Genomic DNA, 23,442 nt, shown 5'->3' with positions numbered 1-23,442 from the left:
AGCTTAGGCACCCCAGAAAAGACGGTTTGCGGTAACTTCCGAGGCACTAAGCATAAAGGTAATCCACGGGCGCCATCTAGTGGGAACATGTCACGGCCGCCTACACCCTGAGCTCTTCCTTAAACTGCCGCGCACAGCGTGAGCAACCCCAAGAGCGGGCCGCCTGTGCCCTTGTCCGAGACAACTTTTTGAGCTTAATTACTCCTGGCGCGGTGCTCTGAGCTGTCAAAAGAAAGCCAAGAAAGTCTCACTCATAACCTATAGATGTTTCGATTTTTGTGAAATTTTTTTAAAAACTTGAATTCAACGTGTTTCCCTTTAACCTGGCCGCTAGGAGCCTCAGTGCTAAAATGGGGGGCCGATAGTTAACAGGACCTTGTAATGCTCATTTTTGCACTAACCTCACCTACGTTTTATATAATTTTTAAAGCCCCCCCCCATTATTGCCATTCTAGTTTCTATCTTATATGAAACCTATTTTTCCAAATTTGAGGGAAAGGTGGAGTCATTAGTTACTTCACATGGGGTCTCCATTAGCTTCCTAAATATCTTATCCAGGAGTCTTCAGGAGTAAGAGAGTTCAGAGCCTCAGGATGCAGCCAGCTAAACGCCAGTGAGCAGGAACCTGGGAGACATAATGTCTATCACGTATTGAACCTTTCCTATATGCTGAACACTTTCTTTGCTCTAAATGTAAAATGCATTGCATTCTTAAAAGCCTATTTCTATACATGAGGAAATAAAGCTCAGAGGCTTGGGGCAATTTTCTATACACCAATAACTTATGTACTTTTATGGAAGAGGTGACTGAGGCTCAGAGAGGTTAAGTGATTCATCCAAAGTCACACAGCTAGTAAGTGGTAGAAATGGAGTTAGGATGCCCCAAGTCCATGTTCTTAATCACTACTTTATTGAGTTTTCATGAGCTCTGAGTCTGGTATCAGTCAAAGCCAGAGTGGGAAAAGCTGGGCTCCAAGTTTCAGGGTCAGAGGCTGGAAGAGGAAATTGCCCGCAGAAGGGCTGTGTGAATCACCTGCAGTTGCCTTTTACATGACTGGGGTTGTGGCGGACATGACAGATTACTCGTGTGGAGCCCAGCATCCTGGATGAGCGATGTGGGCATGTACAGACTCAGACCACTTCCTATGCCTGGTCTAAATATCAAGGGGGAGCTGGTGTGTCTCTCAGACATTATCTGGAAGTCAGCCGAAAGGGTCTAGTTAGCTCCCTGGAATGAAGTGCCATGTGGGCGTAGATTTAGGGCTATTTTGTTTACTGTCCTACTGTTAAAATAGTGCCTGGCCTCTAATATCAAAAGATACTTGGAGAGCAAACAATCCAATGAATGAATACATGATAAAGTCGAGCGCGCCCTCGGGTTCTGCTGTGAAGGAACCGAGCTGTGTTGAGAGGTGCTGAGGAATGGCACAGGATGGGCTGCAAACCGGTGCCTGAGGCCAGCCAAGGCCTGCCTAGAAAGCAGACTCCAAATGAACTGCAGAAAAAATGTGGATTCATCATTCAATCAGAACAGTTTCAGCAGCTCACTATGCAGCCGTAAGGATGGTGGCCTCGGGGGTGGGGGGTGGGGTCCTGGTAGCAAAGAGACCAGTTAGAAACTGTTGAAATAGTCCAGTTAAGAGACAGTAACTCAAGGGCTCCTGGGTGACTCAGTCGGTTGAGCATCTGCCCTCCACTTGGGTCATGATCCCAGGGTCCCAGTCACACATCGGGTTCCCCCCCTTGGGGAGTCTGCTGCTCCTTCTGTATCCTTCTCTGTCTCTCATGAATAAATAAAATCTTTAAAAAGGGAGAACAGGAAGTCAAACTGGCAAGTTTCTATTTTTTATTTTTTCTAAGAGGGGCAGGGGTGTGTAGAGAGACAGACAGAGAATCCTAAGCAGTCTCCACACCCAGTGCAGAGCCCGGCCCCGGGCTGGATCTCTCAAGCGTAAGATGCTGACCTGGGCCAGAATCAAGAGTCGGACACTCAACCAAGCCACCCAGGTGCCCCCAAACTGGCAAGTCTCTAGACCCAGGCATGACTTCTGGTGTGCCCTTTGCCCGCGTCTAGGTAGGTTTGATGCTGTGTATACTCTGGGTCGTGTGTGTGGTGGTTTGCAGGCTGAAGCTGGGAGTGGTGAGGTACAAGGAAATGGGGGGGGGGGCTTCTCGGCGACTTGTCTGGGGCCTGAGTTATGGGGAGAGGAAGGTTTAACATGTTGAGAATAAGAAGGGGCTGCTCAGATTGAGGAAACTAGTTCTTGGACATGCTCTCATGTCCTCAGCTGCCCTCTGGCCTAGGCCATGGAGGTCTGAATTCAGGGCTTCACTCTCCCCTAAAGAACCAACTGGAGAGTTGCAAAGTAGTGACGCTCCTTTGGTACAGTTTGAATCAACGGTTTCCAGACTCCTGAATCACCGTGCAGGTGTACCTGGCGACTCACCTGCGGGGGGGCTGACTTCAGATGGTCTCCCTGGGTTTCCTTGAGTCACAGCCCGGCTGTATTACTCAAAGGCAGTTCCTTGCTCTAGGTGAGAAAAAATTGGGAAGTGGCAGAAAAGGCTGGCACTCATGTTAATGAAGTCAGACTTTTCCAGGTTGGAATGTTGGAATGAAAAGAGGTGTCTAGAAGGCACTGCTACAGAATATTAAAAGCCCCTGTGGAAAGTTTCAGGTGATTTTTTAAAACTGCCTTCTTTATAACTTTTCTGTGTTACTGGAATCTTTATAACAAAATAATTTCATAATAGGAAAAAACAAAGATCTCTCTATGGGTAAAAAGGAAGAAAAAGAAGGAAAGCTGGAGCATGTAATAAACAAAGAAAGGGAGGGGGCAGAAAGGAGCAGCCACTGAGAGGGAAGGAGTGGACAGGCAGGAACCACCGAGGTGGGCAGGCCAGGGGTCCAGGGTCAAGACCTTGCCCCATCTGAATGGCAGCGTAGCTGTCGCTACGGGCTTTGTCCTGCCCAAGTTCATATTGAAGTCCTAATGCTTGGTACCTCAGAATATGACCTTATTTTGAAATAGGGTCATTGTCGATGAATTCAAGCTAACATGAGGTCATTAGGGTGCAGCCTACTCCAATAGAACTGGTGTCCTTATAAAAGGGGAGATTTGGGCACAGACACATACACAGGGAGAACTCCATGCGTCCATGAAAATGGCCATCTACAAGGCAAGGCGAAGGAAAAGATCCTGCCTCACAGCCCTCACAACTAACCCTTATTAACACCTTGATCTTGGATTTCACGCTTCTGGGAGACCATAAACTGCTGTGGTACTTTGTTACCGCAGCCCTAGCAACTAACACACATATTAGCAAAAACTGTGGCTCTGACCTGACATTCAACACAGTATAGCCTTAAAAATAAAAACATAGTAAACCCTTTCTTTCCAGGACTGGGCGCTGGGGTACTCTTGCAAGGTTTCCTGCAGGGCTGAGCACATCCAACCAACATTCTGCATGCAGCTGCGTCCAGGAAACCCAAGCGAAGACAATGGACACAGGCTTACCCAGTGTTGTGCTTGAATCCCTGCTCTGACCTGTTCTAGCCATCAATTCTTGGGCAAACTCCTTAACTTATCCGGTTGTCCATTTCATTGAATGCCAAACAAGGAAACTAGAAAAGAATCTCTGGGACACTTACACCTCATTTGTGAGTCACAGCAGTGCAGTGAGGCTGTGGAGAAGTGAAGAAGTGACGTGGCTTAAGGCTAGGTTTTATTTCCAATGTCTGTGTCCCGTTTAATTTGCTCAGCTGCCACCAAATGGTGATCACTGGAGAGTGGGGTTGCTGATAGTGAAGGCTTGAATGAAATCCTTTATTATTGGCACTTTTCAACCCTACTCCCTCCTGACAGAGGGACGTAAGCTCTACTATGTTCTGGAACCACTTTGTTCCAAGGTGACCGGTTTTATTTGACACCAATGTTAACGTAACATGAACTTCATGGTACTTAGTATTTATGTCTTCTAGAAATGCTAGTGAAAGCAGAATGTGACACCCAGTTGAATCAGGCTTAGGGTTATACAAAAATGCACATTCCCAAACACCTATCTAGCAGCCACCTCAGCTCACCAAGTGTTAAGGAGCTACTAACACTTCAACTGGTGTTACAACTTTCCAATTTCAGATAACCCTTCTTCCATTACTTCACAAGTTTGCAATCCTCCCACTCACACAAACCTTGGGTCTTCCTCCAAGTGGTAGTTTGTTCTACTTGTGTATTTAATGTGTAAAACTGTACTGAGATTTTAATTGGTCACTATCCATATTATAATATTGCACTGACAGTGCTGTGTTCTGAACCCAACATTTTCCCCAACAGCCTATGGTGCAATTTCAAAGTTTAAGTGTTTTTAAGGAAGCAGGTCAAATTAGCAACAATTAGCAAAATAGCAACACTGTACATAAAAGGGAAGGGACAGAACATCATGTTACTTGGGGATATTTTCCTCTCAATGTGAACTTCTCACGTTCTGCTCCAATGCCCTACCCCTTCAGTCTAACTCTAAACCCAGTTCTTATCCAGGCAACATGAAGGCAACATTCGTACATCTTTAAATGATTTCTTTTCTTTGGGGAACCAAAAAAGTGCCCCCCCCCGCAAGTTGTTGCATCCTTGTAGAATTCGGAGAAAAGTCAAGCTTGAAAAATACTCTTGCTTCATTTCTGTCGAGAAGCGTAAGGAAGAGTGTCTTAAGAGGGTAGGTTTAAGGCATGAAGAATTAATGCTGAGGGACAGTCTCAGAGATAAGACACTGAACCCTTAAGCTTGGAAACTGAGTTGCCACCAGTGAAAAACAGACTTGGAATACAGAGTGGAGAAACCCCCAGAAACCAATTTAAGACACAGGATAGATGGAAATCAATGAAATCCAGAGAAAATTCCTAACCTTTAGTCAAGTGTCCCCTCTTCTACACACTGCTGCTAAAAACTGAGTGGTGGCAAAGTTGCAGGCACAGGCACACACCAGATAGTCTGGCACCACTATTTAGGAAAAGCTTTAATTTCCCTGGGCCTAAATTTCATCTGAGTAATATCCTACTAGTTTACTGCAATTACTGCAAGATTTCCTTTTGCACTCTTGTACAACGTTGGGGGGAGGGGAGGCAATGCATGATCATCTGTCAATTGCAGATTCTTAACTTTTCAGCTTTCTATAAATTGATCCAGTGGCAATCTCAAACTAGGCCATCAGCTGCACAGGGTTTTGATAGGCATAAGCAGTATTATGATAGAATCAGGATTTGAAAGACCACTCAACAATGGAATTGCTTTTGAGGCTGTAGTTAGGTCAAGGAATTCAGGAGCACAAAACGAGTACATTGGGTAAATTAAGCCTTCTAGTCACGGCCATTTTTAAGAAATTTGCTTTAAACAGATAGAACCCAAATCCTTCAACCATCTAACACTGGACAGAGTGTGCCTGGAGCTGATCTGTGTTCCCCTATCTATACTCCATTCTAGGTGAAGATCTCAACTATGATTAAGATATATGTAGTACCCACAAATTTCCCCAGTAATGTTTAATGTCAGGCACTGCTACTTTTCAGGTTAACTTCAACTGGCTGAAATGGATGATCATCCATTATCAAAATTTCTTTAAAACTAAAAATGCTTTCCTATTTCAATACTCTCTCCTGTCCTGGATTAGCAACAAAGAACTAGGAGGAAAAAGTGAAAAAAGAACAGAAAATCAAACCCACATTATCCTTGATTCGAATTTGACTACAGTCCCAGCAGAGTAAAAGGTTCCAGAAATCGTAACTTGTCATCAAAACACAGCCACCTTAAGAGTTAGCTGCTTATTAAGTAGGTACAGATTAGCCTCCAGCAGTACCAGGGAAGACCAGAACTGGTTTTCATTTCTTATTCCTAGGTTAGGTTTATTCCCATTATGAAACCCTGAATCTGCAAATATACCACTCTCTTATTTTGCCTTCAGGATGGACAAGACAGGAATTGAAGTATTTGGAGGATTTATTCACAACTTGAAGGCGGAAGACTACTAATTCTTTTCTGATCATATACTCTAAAGCCAACTAAGCAAGTATTTTTACTATTGTTGGTCAAGTTGCTAATATCTACAGTGTGAAAATACAAAGTCCCCAACAAGGGACAAAAAAGATATGACCGGGGCGCCTGGGTGGCTCAGTGGATTAGAGCCGCTGCCTTCGGCTCAGGTCATGATCTCAGTGTCCTGGGATCGAGCCCCGCATCGGGCCCTCTGCTCAGCAGGGAGCCTGCTTCCCCCTCTGTCTCTGCCTGCCTCTCTGCCTACTTGTGATCTCTCTCTCTGTCAAATAAAATAAATAAAATCTTTAAAAAAAAAAAAAAAAAAAAAGATATGACCATGGTTTTTTAAACACAGTATTTGCATAGACTGTTACAGTGTCCACAATTTCTTGGAATACCTACCTTAACTTATATAAATCAATTTCATTTAGTCTTAAGTTTAAAATTTAAGAGGCTGGTAAAATTAATGGGTCTAGAAAACATGGCCCTGGAAAGAGATATGATCTTCATGCTCACATGTACTGAACTTTATCAAAATCTTTCATATATAATACCCAGCATTATTTTACCAGATTTGCTAACTTTATAAAAGATTCCGAAACAATGCTTTTAAGTTAAAATATATACAAAGTTGATATGCAGAATTAACTCTTTCACGATAGAAGCCAAAGTAAAACATAAGGAGGAATAAAAACATTTTATCTTGTGTATTCAGAATCACACACAAATTACCTTTACAGTTCAATTTACTATATAGAAATCATTCGGGTTTTATATTTTCAGTTAAATTCTGAACTGAGATTACAATATTATAAAAAAAAAAAAGAAAAGGATTATTACATTAATTCAGTACTTTTTAGCATACCAAATTGAAATACATAAGTTCAAACTTCAGATTTATGTGAACAGTCTTCAAATACAATACAGACATTTCTTAAGGTTACCATCTCATTCATATGTGAAATTTGCAACTCTGAGCTGTTAGACATAGAACAACTCTCCTATGAATACGGCAGAGCTGACATGCTACGAAGCCCAAAGCTTATAGCCAAGCCAAGGACTCAAAGTCGTACCATCTTCTAAAAGGTCTGCCATGTCTGGACCACGAAACACAACATGTAAAGAAGGCTGGGAATAATTCCTCCTCTTTATTACGGTTTTAAAAAGTTCCATGTAGCTTGTAACTTTGCATAAAACCCCATATTATACCTTGGTAAAGTCCAAGGGTAATTACAGATGACAATGGATTAGGGTCTTGAATTTAATTATTAGAACCCATGAAATTCAAATGGGCATCAATCAAATCAAAAAATATTAAGCACCTACTGGTTTAGATTGAAATTTATTAGAGATTCATGATCAATTACTTTCCACCTTGAAATCAAGGTGTAAAAACCAGCTATTAAGTGCATTCCAAACTTCTCCTATGTAGCATAGGTAGAATTTTCTGTCCATTGGCACCAAAGTGAAGTCACATTTCCTCTTGGGAGACAGAAATTCCACATCTGAACATAGAGTAAGTTAGGAAAAAATGACCCCTGTTGTTTATTTTATTACTATTGTGATTCTGAGATCTAGGATTACTAATACACTAGCAGTGAACAACGCAAACTCCTGGCGACAACCGTCAGGTCATTAACACTAACTCCCTTCCCCCAGTCACAAAATTTTAGTATGAAAAGAATTAAAATTACTAAGCTGAACAAATGGGAAACAAGAAACTAAGCGTAACTAAAACAAAACAAACTCCTACTAAAGTCTGAAATCACTGCAATTAAGAAATTGAGAACAGGTGTGCTTCACCCCACCCCTTACAACTCTGAATTTAAATAATATTCCGTGCAAAAGAGCATCAGTTTTCTGGATATAGATGTAGCCCTTCTTTATGTTTTAGTGCGCTGCAGAGTTTTCTGCGATTTTATTTCCCTCCCCCAACAGGTTTATTCAAAGTATTTAATAGAATCTTCCATTTCAGCCAAAAGATTTGTAATTCAAAGATTTACTAAGGTATTCATTCTATGCATTCTATCTATACAGAAACACCTATTAATTATTACAATTGATTTATGCAGAATTAACATTTTTGGTGTTAAAATTGTTAAACATCATGCTTACTGCACATCAACTCTCCATAATGAATCTGAACTTCACAATGATTTACCAAACATTTTACTTAAATTACTATTTAAATAACTGAAAAAAATGTACTGAGCCAAACTAAACTTAAATGGGCTATAAAGGGGGGGGGGGGAACCCTTCAAAACAGTCCATATACACATCTATTTCAAAACTACCTTTGCTAGCTAGCCCCTTTCCCAAAGTTTTAGCCTGAAAAAACAGTAAAATCTACACAAAATTTTATTGCAATCATACAAGGGTTACATTAGGTCAAATACAACAAATACTATGATGCAATTTTACATTTATTAAACTACAGTTCAAAGCACAAATTTACACATTCTAAATACACTAAACATATCTAATGAAGTCACACTGGTCTTCCACTGACATTTGATATATCTGGGTGAAAGACATTTAACTTTACAAGACTTTTTAACATGAATCCTTAGTATAAAAACTGTGTACTTGTATGTAAACGATTTAATGGGGAACCCAATTAATGGGCTTCCATCTCCACTAAGTCATCCATTTTGTTGCATATTTTATTTTAAATGCTTAAGGGGTAGGACAAACTGGTAAGTTTAAATCTGGATACATTATCTAAATCTCCCAATTACCCCCCAATGAATTATAGATGAGAGCTGATTTTGTCTGGTCCCAAATAGCTATTACTAATAGATTTTGTTTCCAAGAGAATTAACAGAGTAAGATTGTTTGAATTTGTTTCACAGGGAATGTAGACCAGACAAGCTTAACCTGCAACTTCAGATCTAAAGAAGCATTAACGCCTGTTTAAGCTTCAGAAGAAAAGCTATCTTCTTGGCTCAGCTGAATGCAAGAAGGCACAAAGAAGAAGTTCTTCATCATTGTGTCTGAAGTAATTCCAGCATCTTGCATCTCATACCTTTCAAAAAACAAAACACAAAACCGTAATTCTAAGTTTAAGCACAAAGACCACACTAACACAAAAACGAATGGACAAAGAATTAAGATTATAAAATAACAAATCTTCCAATAACCTGTAACAGAGGAGCATTTTGCTATGACTTGTAAGTTAGGCATTTGTTACAGAATTATCAAATATCAAATCATCTTTTTAAAAATGAAAACAATACCTTACCAATCACTAAATGACATCATGTAGTAAATAGCTGGCCTCTGAAAATCATTAAAAGCAGATGGTTCATGAAGAGAATCTGCTCCCATGTTATCAAAGATAAGCCAATCTCCCACATTCAGCTCAGGAAGAAGACAGCTTTCCACAATTTGATCAAGCTCATCACAGGATGGACCCCAAAGGCTGCTTGTAAACAGAGGCTCATCTTCCTTGTATTTCTGTCAGGAGGAAAGAAGCTTTTTAAATTTTTACTCCTGTTCATGCAGTATTGAATTTGAGGGTGGTTGAGAGCATTTTTCATTAGATCATTCAATATTCCTATGAAAGGCAGGCCTAGAGGTAAGGGCAATGATGCTCCTTCTGAACTCTATCTAAGGAAGGCAAACCCTCAGAAAAGGGCAATATTCCCTATCCTAAAGTATTCCTCCAAAAATTGGGAGGTACCTTTTAAAAAAAAAAAAAGGTCAGTTAATAAACTGCCAAATAAGCAGTTCTGTTATTTGTAATACAACTTGCCTTGTGAACCGCTGGAATGGTATTTAAGTCCTCAGACAGTTTACTTGCAAAAGAACCATAAACACCATCATTCATATAATACATGAAGGCTGGTTCATCACTTCCGGTTTTTTCTACTGAAATAAAGCAGAAAAAATGAAGATGAATTTACATTTAAAAATGTCTAATATAGTTAAAAACTATGCAAAGCATAGCAGACTGAAAATTTATAGAATACGGTTTTCACATTTCCCAAAATATTTAAATTAACTTAAAAAAAAACCCTGATACTGATATACCTTAAGACTGTTAGCCTAAAAAAACTGAAAACATACTTCACAAAGGAAGATGATCAATGAATACATGAAAAAGGTGCTCCACGGGAAGTCACCAGGTAAATGCAAATTAAAACTACAATGAGCTTCCACTACCACACACATACTGAATGGATAAAATTAAAAAGTGACCCCCCCAAAAAAAATCAGTAAAAGTGGGAAACAATCAGAAGTTGCACATATATACCACCACCAGTGGGAGAGAAAATACTACTCTGTAATCTTTTATAACATCCACTCTGTTACCCAGCAATTCTATTCTTGGTCATTTCTCCAATGCAATGAAAAAATGTCCACAAGACTTAACACAAAATATAAGTTTTATTTTTAATAGCCCACAACTGGAAACAACCAAATATTCATCAGCAAAGATAATAAATCATCTATTCAGTGGAATATTAGCAATAAACATGAAACAAAGTAGTTCGATCAGGCATTATATTGATCTATCCTAAAATACATGCTAGATGATTCCATTTAAATGAAGTTTGAGGGCAACCCAAACTACTCAATGATGCAAAAACCATCACAATAGTGACTGTCTGGCAAAGGAACAAACCTAGGAAGAAAAAAATTTGATATGACATTTGTTTTTATAGTGATGTCAGTATATGCTTTCTATTAATTTGTCCAATTATATACTTAAGTTTTTACTTAGGGAGTATAATCTTTTATCAAAAACCAACCCGAAATGGATAGCAAAACTCAGGTTCAGTGATTTGGCTGTTTGTGGTGGTTATGAGTTAGCTATTCTGGAACACCTTCTGCGTCTGCCATACTTCAGCAAATATGTGTATGTGTTGGATAATGGTAGCTAATTTTTCACCGTTGGTTAAGGGAGTTGCAATATGTAAGCAGAAAAACAGAAAGCACCATGTAATATACTACATGCACAGCTTTTGATGATATACACTTAGGTCTGCTATGTGTCTCTGTGTGTATATATGCACGTACACACACACACACACACACACACACACATTTTCTGGTTCTGTTCAGTGAGAAAGCCCAGATGAAATGATCCGTCAGTAGTAGTGAATACAACCAATACTCACTCCTTTCTTGGTTTTTAAAATACCTCTCTCCATTAAAATGAACTAGAGGTTCCTTGGAAAAAATCACCAATTCTTGGACTGAGGCAGGTAAAGAACCTGGAACATCTGGATGTACCATGAAGTAAAAAGCACTCGGGGAACGATGAGGACATGTCAAAAGGACCCCAATTTTCGACAGCAAATAAAAATAATCGATTACATCATCTGCTGAATAAGTATCTAGGAGTCTAAACTACTATAAATAAATAGAAGGGAAAACTCTGAGATTAAATAAGAGTAAGAAATTCACTGATGTTATTAAAACCAATTGGGTAAAGTACCACAAGTTTTGGTTATTTACAAACTACCTTTCCACTTCATAATGAAGAAAGCCACATGATACCACCTTAACCGGGTGATCAAAATGGGAAGTCCCTCCTATTCTTACTGCAGCTCTTCAACTTTGAGATATTTTAAAAACTCAGGAAAAAAAATTTATTCTTCCGCTAACTTAAGGGGGAAAAAAAAACTATAGGAAAAATCTTAATGCAGAAGAGTACTTTCTACATTTTTTTAAAGTGGTATTTGTCAGCAAGAGAGACTGTCTAGTGTCTCTGTTGGTTTAACTAGAGCCTGATTTAGACTCAGCTGGCCCTTGTTATGTAAAAAAATATAAAGCAGATGATCCTCCCTGTGACCCATCTGACTAAGAGGAACATAATAAAACACTGGCTCTTAACAAAATAGGACAATCAGTCACCTGGGGGAAGTTTATCTACAACATGACTAACTAGGGGAATCTGGGTGGCTCAAGGTCATGAGATTGAGCCCTGCCTCAGGCTCTGCACTGGGCAAGGAGTGCTTAAGATGCCCCCCCCCAGTTTTTATTATCTATCTATTTATTTATTTATTATTTAAAAAAATAATAATAACAAATAAAAATGCATATCTAAACATCAGAACCAAGAATTAGATTTTAGCAGTCTTATGGAGTGATAATTTCACTAGGGCATTTAAAAAAGCTCCCTAGCTGCTTAGAGCTGATTGAAGATCACCCACAACCTCATGATCCATAAATGTCCATGTCCAACAGTATTTTATACTTGACTAGTATCAGACAGTTTCAATTAGTTTGAAGATGAATTTATCTAACAAAACAAAATTAATACACTTTGTAACTTACCTCCAGAGGAAAATTTATCATTCTCAACAACTTTCTTTGCAATGATATTAACTGCAAGTGTAAATGCAGAAGAAACATAGTAGCTTCCAGGTTCTGAGATTATCTTAATGCCAGATCCTTCAGGAAAGTAGACATCCAACAAAGGGCTGATAACATGATTAACCTATGAATTTTAAACCCATTATGATTTCAATACTGAATTAGATAATTCACATTAAGAGACTGACTGGCTTCCTAGACAACTTAAAACCAAAGTAGTTCCAATTACAGACCAGAAAGCTTAGCTATTTAGCAATTATCTTCAAGCAATTAAGCAGGCTTTGAGACATCTAAGTTTACATTTTCAGAATGGCATTAATTTTAAAAAATTTTGTAATTCCCATGGCAAACAGCTACTGGTGATTGTTTAAAATTATGTTTCTATACTCCTTAACACTAGCAATGAAAGAGCAAATCATCCAATCAGTTTCTAGATATTACAGAACGAGGGATGGAAAGGACAGCAGAAAGGTGAGTAGTAATGGTCATTAGATAAAACAGCTGTCCAAACTATAAATTCATATGTACCATCTAGTACTCCATTAGAACAGAAACAACTGAATACAGACTTGTGTAAGTTATGCTATAGACTTCATTGAATTTTATTAAGCTTTTCAAAGTTAGCTAGGTCTTCTCACTGCCTCTTCATCTTCTTGGAATCAAATTTTAAACAGATGTTTCTTATAGGTTTATCTCTTGCAATTGTTAAACCCTTGTCTATGGGGTGCCTGGGTGGCTCAGTGGGTTAAAGCCTCTGCCTCCGGCTCAGCTTATGATCTCAGGGTCCTGGGATTGAGCCCCGCATTGGGATCCCGTCTCAGGATGCAGCCTGCTTCAGCCTCTCTCTCTGCCTACCTGTTATCTTTCTCTCTGTCAAATAAATAAAATCTTTTAAAAAAGTAAAAAATAAATAATAAATTTAAAAATACACCCTCATCTACATCTACTAGTTAAGTAGCAAAGTAATGAGATTACTCCTGTATATCCATCCGCTGAAATTTACCTCTTCCAACTGAAATTCAGTTCCTGTGAAGCCTCCGCCAATATCTAACATGTTCATCGTGAAGCCAAATTCTCCCTAGAGATGGAAAAAAATATTTTAAATGCTTATCCAAATTGTTAAGGCTACAGTAACATTTTAAAAAACCCCTTCCCAAGGAGGTAAATAGTAACTGTTACTAATCCTTTATGGCAATGGCTTTGGTCTCTACCAACAGAAACAGATTTATTCAGTGTTGTGTATGTATATACTGTCTTCCTGATGATGTCTGTACTGTCTTGCAGACATATGCAAGTAAATTACTATTTTCATCCCTTTACCTACTTTTAAAAAATAAGACTGTATGGAACTCTTGCTGCATGGTCTGCTTATCCCCCCCCCCTTCCTCTCAGGCATGTGCATTTGTGCACACACGTTCTCTCTCTCAAATAAATGGATAAATCACTGAAGAGAAAAAAAATGAAGAAAAAAGCAAAAATAAGATCCTGGCTAAAAATATCGAAATGATTTAAGGAAAAAACTTACAGCCATGTCAAACACACATCGAGCATCAGACAGAGCATGTACATATACTTGAGATTCTTTGCAAGCACTTGAAACATGAAATCTGGAAGAAAGAGATTAATAAATTTAAGGCAACAGTAAATTTTAGAAGCCCTTCCTATCATTCTTTTCAGTTCTCCTTCACCATACTGACACAGTATTCACAGTAATCTTATCAAATATTTAAAGAATTGGGAGGCACAAGCCCCTAAGTATCCAAGTTATAATACAGGATTTCAGAAAAGACAATGTTGGAGTTAATACTGTAACTTCTTAAAGAATTTTTAATGAGTTATCAGACAGGCTTTATAACTATCACACAAGCACATGCTTTTATGCATAGTAAAGTAACAAACGCCAACAATATAATTAGATTATAAAAATCTTTAATTTGAATGTACAACTTCATCTGACAAAATAAAAATGTCTACTGTGAAATACAAATGAACATTAATTCAGCTGAGTGTTACTAACACTTGTTAGTATTACTTGAGAGATACTTATCAGAGATTCAGAACAGAAAATTAAAATTTAATTGAAATACAGTTCTGTATCCTGACTGTGGCAATCGTTAAACAAATCTGTTAAATTTATATGAAAAAGTCAATTTTACTGTATATTAACTTTAAAAATAGAAATATGAAAACTCTCAAATACTTGTCAGTATCTGTCACCTAAGACAGAATTAAACTTATCAGGGGTAATTCTTTATCCATCTTTTTGAATAATTTAAAAAGCAAGATCTAGTACTGTAGTAATATTAGCAGTGGACTGGCATCTCAAAAATTGTGGAGCTCTGTGTTCCAAATTTGACTCAGATCATAGTTCTGAGGCTATAATCAAATCATTAAATCTCTCTGAGTATCCATTTCTGCACATGTAAATATCAAGAATGTAATAGAATGTTTTCCTGGCATGCCCAGGGGATTAAAAAGAGAAGGAATACAATTTAAAAGATGTGGTTAAAAAAAAAAAAAAAAAAGACAACTCAGATCAATGTCATTCTGGTATTCATTCGAATTCTAGTACATCCTCTCCCTCCAATTTAAAAGGAGGGGTTTTATACTACTAACCAAACTGAATTTTTATTTACTATTTTATCTCTTAAATAGGGAAGGGAGAGGTGTGTGTATAAAATTATATTAAGGATAAAAAGTATTTGTCCTTCCTAGACTAAAATAATATATATTAAACTGAAAGTTCAATCTATCAGACTTCATACAAATGAAGTGTTAAAAGATCATCAGAAAAACAAAGACTTATCACCATAAAATGAAGTTTCAAACGAAATACTCACTTAACACCAGTAATTTGGACATCAAGTTCCTTAGCACATTCCAAGAGATGCCTACAGTTCTTCAGGGTAGTGCCAAACTTCATGTTACCCTCTTCGCCTCCAATATTATCTTCTGTTGCAATATGTAGTAAGACCCTAAGAGAAGGGGAAGATGATTGGGGCAGAGTTGGTTTACATCATCATCAGCACATGTGAAGCCTGAAGTTGTAGGAAGTATGTTGATTATGTTGCCAGTGCTCCCAAATCCAGCGACGGTTGAATCAAGTGAACCTAATGAAAAACAATCCTGTATAGAGAAAAAACTAGCCATTAGGGCCTAAAGCATGAAGCTTACAAGGACGGGAATTTGGAAAATGCAGGAAGTTAAGACTCTGTTGTAGCAGCAAGAGTCAGTGGGCACTGTAATGAAAGACGACATTACTTTCAAATGAAGTCCATCAGTCCATAAAACCACCTAGAAAGACTAAATTGAATAGCAATGCCATCACTGTCTTTCAGTTAAGAGTTATCAGGGCTTTTACATGTTTCAAGTTTCCTAAACTGTTCCAGCTGGTTAACCTTCTACCACTTATTTTGAAAATTCCCATTAATCTCTTCCATCTTACAAAAAAACTGGCAAATTTGGAGTTATTTACTGTGTCTAAACAGTAGCCTTTTAGATACTGATTGAAATCTACTTGGTATTTTCTTTCAAATTATGACAACCAAGACAAAATGAGACTGTCTCAGGAGATACTCAAGTAATTACCAACCACTAAAACCCACTAATATGCAAATGCTGTTTGGAAAACTGTTTTCCCAAGGAAGTCCTGATGAATGACTGCTGATCAGAAGGGGTTAAGTCTCATAGAAGCAAATTATTCTTCCTTTGTGCAGAATCAGCTCTATTAAGAATGCACCATCCACTTTACAGTTAGTACAGTAACCCCAGCTCAGGGCTTATCTTCAGAAGATCACAGAACAGAAAGATTTTTCTAGAGATAAGTGGTTCACTAAAATTTCCCCCCAAAGGCCTTATCCAAATAAAGGGTTTTAGGGCAATCAATCCTGTCAGGACACCTAACAATACCATCAAAGTTGGTAAGAAAATTATAAATGTACAAGGAAAATATGGATATGATACATACATACTTTCAGGACCACACATAATAACCCTATAAAAGCTAGCAATTTTGTACTAATATAATTTTAGTAGATCCTAAAATCTTGACATACCAGTTCATGACAACATTAAATCTGCCTTTTTGCTTTTAAAAAGTAAACTTTTTAATTAAAAAAAAAATCTTCGAATACATGCAGTTACAAGTCAAAAAATATATATTAAACTTCCTATTCAAAGAGAAGAGTGGGTCTTAAGAAACACCTGCATCTACAGTCTAGGTTCCTAAGACACTGTCACTAAAGACAAACATTTAGGAACTACAGCCAAAGGCAGATTAAACTCCCAGCCAACCAGGAAAAAAAGCTGACAATCCTGTTCCCAACATGACAAATAACTACTGGTAGGGTTGATGTGACTATGAAAATACATCTGTGGCCCTCATTTTATTATTCCAACAACCACATTTTCTTGCTTGAATTAAAGATTATAAATTCCTATTCCAAACTGCCCTTATCTCATCCCAGCTCTACAAGAAGGACCCAGAAGTGGGCACCAATAACATGCTAGTAGCATCTTCCATGACATAACTTTAAATAAATTTAAAAAAATAATTAAAATACATAGCACTGCTCCACATAAATGTCCTTTTCCCAAGCCAAAGACAAACCCAAACCCTAGGCCATAAGGTAATATTCCCATGTACTTGGTTTTACACTTACTTGGCATTTGGGTGATTACGTGCAATTTTCTTCAACTCAACTTCATTGTCACATGTCATGATATTCACTCCAATCTTTGCTGCGTACTTTATTTGAGACACTTGCTTGCAAGGACTTATATAAATGATGTTTTCGGGAGACACACCCAATTCTTGCACTAAAGCCATTTCAGTCTATAAAAACACATTTTAAAGTGTCATCTAAAAGGCAACATTTCTATTACTTTTCATTTAATTACTACTTTATACTATCTTTGTTAAAAATCCTTCAAAAAGGTATAACTACCATCAGAGAAATCTCATGGTTTAGAATTATTTTGCTTTCATCAGAAGTAAACAGTCTAGCTAGCTCCAGCCTAAGAATGAGGAACAAAAAGTTCTTGATTAAAGATTTAAAAAAAAAAAAAAAAAAAGGCTTCTTAAAGTCTCATCTCACTGAAACTTTCCTTTCATTGGTACACCTGAAAAGTCTGTACATTTCCATTAGGCTGCGAATTTACACAAGAACTTAAAAACATCCGCAGGTGAAACTTCCTTGCAATTTTCTAAGTTAAAGTGAGTTCTAAAATGTTGCATCTCAGTGACAAAATAATGAAAAATACTTACTTTACTGGAGCAAGCAAATCCAGTTCCAAGAGCTGCCAAAATCTCAAGTACAGCTGGAGTGGAGTTGCACTTTACTGTGTAGAATGGCTTGATCTGAGCCACTATGTTCTGCCACTGACTGTGTTTCTTCACGATCTTTCCAAGATCTCCCACAAAAAATGCATTTTTCCCCGTCTGTTGTGATTGTGAAAATAAGAGAGAAAAAAAATCAAAGAACTATTGAAAATAAAGTACCATAAGTAGTAAAGAACTCCCTTTTTCCTCCACAAATGAGCCAAGATACACACTTACATACACTCCCACATTTAAGGCTTAAGAGCCATTAAGATAGATTCAGCAAACACAGGAAAATCCAAACACCTTTCTTTTTAAACCTGACTTTTTGCTGTGCTAATAAGCTGGCACGTAAAATATTCTTTGCTTTGCTTTTTTAAAAACATTATCAATTATAGGGACTTGCAACTTTATAACTGCCTCCATTTGGGGGGACTAGAGGAGGAAGAAACCACGTTTCCTTCCATGCTTTGCTAAGCTGTTCAAAGTATTCACTTTGGTAGTTCAGGATCTAATTTCCTATTACAGTGAGTAGAATCAGGAATGTTATATATCTCCATTATAAATTGTACCTAACAGCAAACAACAAAGCAACACAACTTAAACAATGTTTAAGGAGACAAAGTTGGTAGAGAAGACAAAGAGAATGACAAAATTTTATTTAAAAAATACAGAAGCACACTGAATGTCCAATAAATCTGAGTAAGGATACTCTTCCCTCAAAATTAAAAACAGATTTTTATTAGGGATCTGGGGAGATCAGTAATGATTTTATCAGGGTTACTCTAGGGGTCAAAGGATTGTAATATGTCAGGCAAAGTAGAAGTCAATCAATGCTGGATGGCAGACAATAATCTTATTTATAAGACACAACACCTAAATATTGTTTGAAAAGCTATGAAGACCGTATTACTGCTTTCAATTCTTTAATACACACTTGAAAATGTACACTATTGGAACATACTGACCAGGAAACAGGATTGGAAATCATGGTTTTTGCATGGCAGATAGGGGATAGCTATACTCAAGTTACTCCATCCTTTCAAGATATGCCATTCCTAATATTTTAGAGACACAAAACTTATTTTCACTTTAATACCCCCCCAAAAAAAATAAAAAAAGAAGAAGAGGAGGAGGAGGCGGCGGCCATTGTGGCTACCAGCAAGAGAAATGGGACTTAAAAACAACCCACAAGATGTTCAGTTGTAATCACTTTTGAGCCGTAGAATTAGATGACAATGCTAGGAGAGCACAGGATTTCAGACCAACCCTTACTAAATGGTACTGAATGTTGGATAATTCAAGATTGTAGGACAAGAATGAATGAAAGGAATATTTCAAAGATCATTATCTGGCCCACAAAGAATGTTGCAAAAATTAGATAAAAGAGAGCTCAGCATTACTTCCACTAGGAGGTTCTCTAGTGACAGGAGAGAAAATGGTTTGGTTATACAACACACTGAACAGTATGGCAAGTGTCACCCCCCCCCCCCAAATTTTGATGGCAGTAGAAAGAGAACGGGATTTTGCAGAAATGTGGGGAGATTTGAGCACATCTATAAAGGTGAAGAAGATTTTTGGTATTCTATGACCGAATACCAGTAACACGAAAACAATTCTTCAACAAGTTTGAGGAATATGGGAAATTAGCCCCAACAAAGAAACAAATTTTATCAGTAAGGCCATAAAGATAATTCTATCACTAAATACAAAACAAAAATAATCTTAAGTAACAATGAATAGGAGTCTGTAGAAGCGGACACTTAGTGTAGTAGAGAGTAAACATTCTGTGTAAGTCATCAAATTCTCATCCAACATACAACCAAGATTATCTGAAATATAAATCATTATCTATTCAAGCATATAGTTGAGGGAAATAATTAAGAAGCCAATTAGTGACTAGGAGGACAGCAACATAACAAAAAACCAGAACATACAAGAGTTGGGTGCTAAAAGGCAGAGCAGAGAAAGAGCTATAAGGAAGCCTTTGTTTTAATGTGGGCTAGAAAGAAAACCTCATCACTACTCAAAGGAAGTGGGGGCATAAAATTTAGACAACTTGAATAAGTTAACATCTAAAAAAAGTACTTTTATCAGACTAACATCTTGGAAATAGAGCAATGTTTTAGAATTCAGAAATTTATAAACACTGTATCTGAGAAATATGATATGGCACACTTACCAGCGTATGTTCATAAACATAGTTATCAATAACATTTCCAAGGTTTGTTCCTTCATCCAACAGGCCAATGGAGTAGTTTGCATCGTCAAGAAATCCTTTCATCTCAGCCGTATTCCACAAAGCCGAAAGTCATAAACCAGGAAAAACAAGAAGACGGGCCACCAAGCCTTATGTCTGGGTCCTTAGAATATGCAACAAACTGTCAAAATAGAAGTTTTTTCAAAATCTGAATTATTTCACTAGTTAACCTTAGCGTAGTTGTCAATGCAAGTGTGCTAAATGCCTAATTAAGTGAGGACTCTGTGATCACTTAACACTTGCACACTGGATCATTTGAGATCTCGTAGTGCCCACTTTAAAGTGAATGTGTATTTTATACATTTAAAAAAACGGAGCTCAATATGACAATTTAACTGCACACATGTGCAGTTTATTCCCAGTCAATACAGTCACCTTATTTACGCAGAGTTGTAGACCTAGTCTGTTATTATTTATCTTGCTTTTTTTCATAACACATAAGAAATTTCAGGAAAAATTCATTCTAAGGAAATAAAACTAGTGAAATACCTATCTGCAGCCAAGAAATTAAAATACTGGGGCGCCTGGATGGCTCAAGTGAGTTAAAGCCTCTGCCTTTGGCTCCGGTCATGGTCTCAAGGTCCTGGGATCGAGCCCCGCATCAGCCTCTCTGCTCAGCAGGGAGCCTGCTTCCTCCTCTCTCTGCCTGCCTCTCTGCCTACTTGTGATCTCTGTCAAATAAAATCTTTAAAAAATAAAAAATAAATAAAATAAAATACTGGTCTAAGCTTCAATACACTGCCAGCCACATCCCATGGCGTGCTAACAGGTAACTACAGATACAGGTCTAAATTCTACAGCAGGCGAGAAAGTAAAGTAACAGCAATGGGTGGGGGCAGAGTGACTTTAGCAGACCATCTACAGCTTTGATACAGACTGTGCAGCTTTCACCTCAAGCTGAAAATGGTACCAGCTACACCAGGTTAGCAATGTTAAAGTTTCTTATGAAGTAAGCGGAAATCCTTATTGGACTAGAAGTCAAAAACCCACATGGTTTTGGCTCTAACATTTAATAATTACATGATCCTAGCTCAATTTCTCTAAACTTCAGTTAATTATATTAACTACATCAAAAGGCTGCTGTAATTATATATATATATATAGAGAGAGAGAGAGAGAGAGAGCGGGTGCGCACATATGAATTAAAAATACTTAAGTGTTGCTTCAGAACAGAGCTAAAATTAAATTGCCAATTGCCAGAAACACAGAAATGCCACCATAATTTAAAACTAGGTAAAAGCTAGGCACTTGGTACATCCTAAGCCATTTAGTAAGAACTCTAAAAAGGCAGGCTAAATCTAACCTCTTTCCTATGAAGAAATTCTTCCCTTCCCCCAGATCACCCACACTCCTCTGGGTAGCATACACTGTTCTATCTTCTTTGCTGAATTCACTGGTCCTTAAAGGTTGGTTTAGGCAAGAATGTCTTTTAACATAAAAAGTCCATTACCAAAACAAGTCCTCCAGACAGGATACTCCTCACGTCTGGTACTGATTTCTGGTTGCTACATTAATAATGCGCACAGGCCATCTCTTGGCCATCTACTTTAAAACTTGCACAGCCTTTCCTGTCATTCTTGATTCTCTCTTTCCCTCCCTCCAAGGCTGCTGTATGTGTTCACCTTTGGTGATGGTCCTCATCTGAAAGGTATACACCATTTCAATGGTTCTCAAAGGGTCAGATTTTTGAATGCACCAAAACAAACGCCTCAATAAGCCATAATATTAATCAAATTCCATGACAACCAATACTTAGTTTTTAACTTTAACAACTTCATTTCCAAAAAGTCAACTACATTCAGTTTAGCTCACAAAACCTTTCAAGCAATAGCAGAAACAGAAAAATTAAGGATATTTTACAAAAGGAATTAACCTAGGCATATCTAAGTGAGACTTATTATTTATAAAGTAAAACTGTAGCCTTGACCTTCTCTAAAGGTTGTTTTATCAGAAGTGATGTAAACCTGTGCCCAGAAAGCAGACATTTTAGGCCTGAGGATACATTATTTAAACAACCTTTAATGATTAAGGTGAATATCCAACTATGCACTAAGGGAGAGAAAAGATAAAGGTTATTTATTTTTTTTTAAAAATCAATTCAAAGGTAGGTATAAGAAATTACAGCAGGAACTTTCAGTTAGGTTTAGCATTACAAATCTTTATGGTCAAACACCTCTCATTTGTATTATCAATAATAAAAAATACGTAAGACCTTCAGCCCAATATTTCAGCTACGTATTTAACTGGGAACCATAGGTTATTAATCATGGACCTCCAAGGCAAATGCTGCCAAAAAGTCTAGTTTAAAGTCACAAAGATATGTACCTCAATTTCCCATAGCTGCAGTCCTTACAGAAAGGGTGATTCTCCTCTATTGTAAGGATTCTCAGTACTTACAAACATCAGACCCCTTCCATCAAGTCTTATCTGCTGAATGTCTACATTCTTAACAGCAAGCATTTAGGACAACGTGCCAGGCACTGTTTTAAGTACTTAATACATATTAATTTTCTCAATGCTTAAAACCATAATAACGGTATTACCACCATTTTAGAGTGAAGACACTGAGGCACAGAACAATTAGCTCTAAAGATGCTGATGATCAAATTATGTTTAAAATGAAAAAAATCTGGGGTGCCTGCGTGGCTCAGTCATTAAGCATCTGCCTCTGGCTCGGGTCATGATCCCAGCATCCTGGGATCAAGCCCTGTGTCAGGCTCCCTGCTCAGCGAGGAGCCTGCTTCTCCCTCTCTAGCTCCCCTGTGCTTCTGTTCACTCTTCAAGCTATCTCTCTCAGTTATAAATAAATTTAAAAATCTTTAAAAATAAATAAATAAATAACAGGGAAAAAAAAATGTCTGCCAAGCACCCCCACCCTTAGAAAAGAGGTTTCCTTTTTTAAGAAACCCAACAGTAACTCTCAGTCTGATAGAGCTTTATCGTATTTCCATAATCAAGTAACCATTTCTCAGATATATAAATCCCCATGGTTCTAATAATAAATAAACTAAATTCACATACGGTATGAAAATATCCTATTACACCTACCCATATCCTTTTAGCCTTTATAATTATTTTCTAGATTTTTAACTTTGTTGTTCCTTCTGCATCTTTTGTCTAATTCTCAGGTAAACCCCATAAGTGAAATTATTTTTTCCAGGGACACCTGGGTGGCTCAGTAGGTTAGGCGTCTGCCTTTGGCTCAGATCATGAACCCAGGGTCCCCAGTTCAAGTCCCACGTCGGGCTCCTTGTTTAGCAGGGAGCCTGCTTTTCCTGCTTTGCGCTCTCTCTCTGACAAATAAGTAAAATCTCTGAAATTACTTCTTTTAACCCATTTTATCAACTGTCTATTTACATGAAACAATGTACACCCATATTAACAAATGTATACACCTCCATAACCACTTCTATGAACTTGAGTTCCCTATGTTCCTTTTGCTGTGAATCCCCAAATCTACTTTAGCTAATCACTGAGCTCTTGTCACCATAGATCAAACTTCTGAAGAGGTG

General features: G+C 37.8%; 1 protein-coding gene across 5 annotated transcripts in view; it reads right to left on the bottom strand.

The window, feature by feature from the left end:
- Positions 1–6,704: 6,704 nt before the first annotated feature.
- Positions 6,705–23,442, bottom strand: part of AZIN1 (antizyme inhibitor 1) — a 31,084-nt gene continuing 14,346 nt past the window's right edge. For 4 of the 5 annotated variants that reach the window (XM_059165878.1, XM_059165879.1, XM_059165877.1 and 1 more), the window contains 10 exons: positions 19,853–20,051; positions 17,617–17,790; positions 17,012–17,184; positions 15,191–15,325; positions 13,876–13,957; positions 13,354–13,428; positions 12,312–12,474; positions 9,781–9,896; positions 9,268–9,482; positions 6,705–9,051 (listed from right to left, as the gene is read on the bottom strand). In XM_059165878.1, the coding sequence (XP_059021861.1) occupies positions 8,940–9,051; positions 9,268–9,482; positions 9,781–9,896; positions 12,312–12,474; positions 13,354–13,428; positions 13,876–13,957; positions 15,191–15,325; positions 17,012–17,184; positions 17,617–17,790; positions 19,853–19,954 (1,347 nt within the window). In that variant the 5' untranslated portion in view covers positions 19,955–20,051 and the 3' untranslated portion in view covers positions 6,705–8,939. The remainder of the gene's footprint in view (positions 9,052–9,267; positions 9,483–9,780; positions 9,897–12,311; positions 12,475–13,353; positions 13,429–13,875; positions 13,958–15,190; positions 15,326–17,011; positions 17,185–17,616; positions 17,791–19,852; positions 20,052–23,442) is intronic. The other variant, XM_059165880.1, reaches the window with a different exon arrangement.

Source organism: Mustela lutreola, chromosome 3 (assembly GCF_030435805.1).
Source record: "Mustela lutreola isolate mMusLut2 chromosome 3, mMusLut2.pri, whole genome shotgun sequence".
Classification (NCBI taxonomy): domain Eukaryota; kingdom Metazoa; phylum Chordata; class Mammalia; order Carnivora; family Mustelidae; genus Mustela; species Mustela lutreola.
The sequence above is the reverse complement of the archived record's forward strand: the minus strand, read 5'-3'. Positions and strand labels throughout refer to the sequence as shown.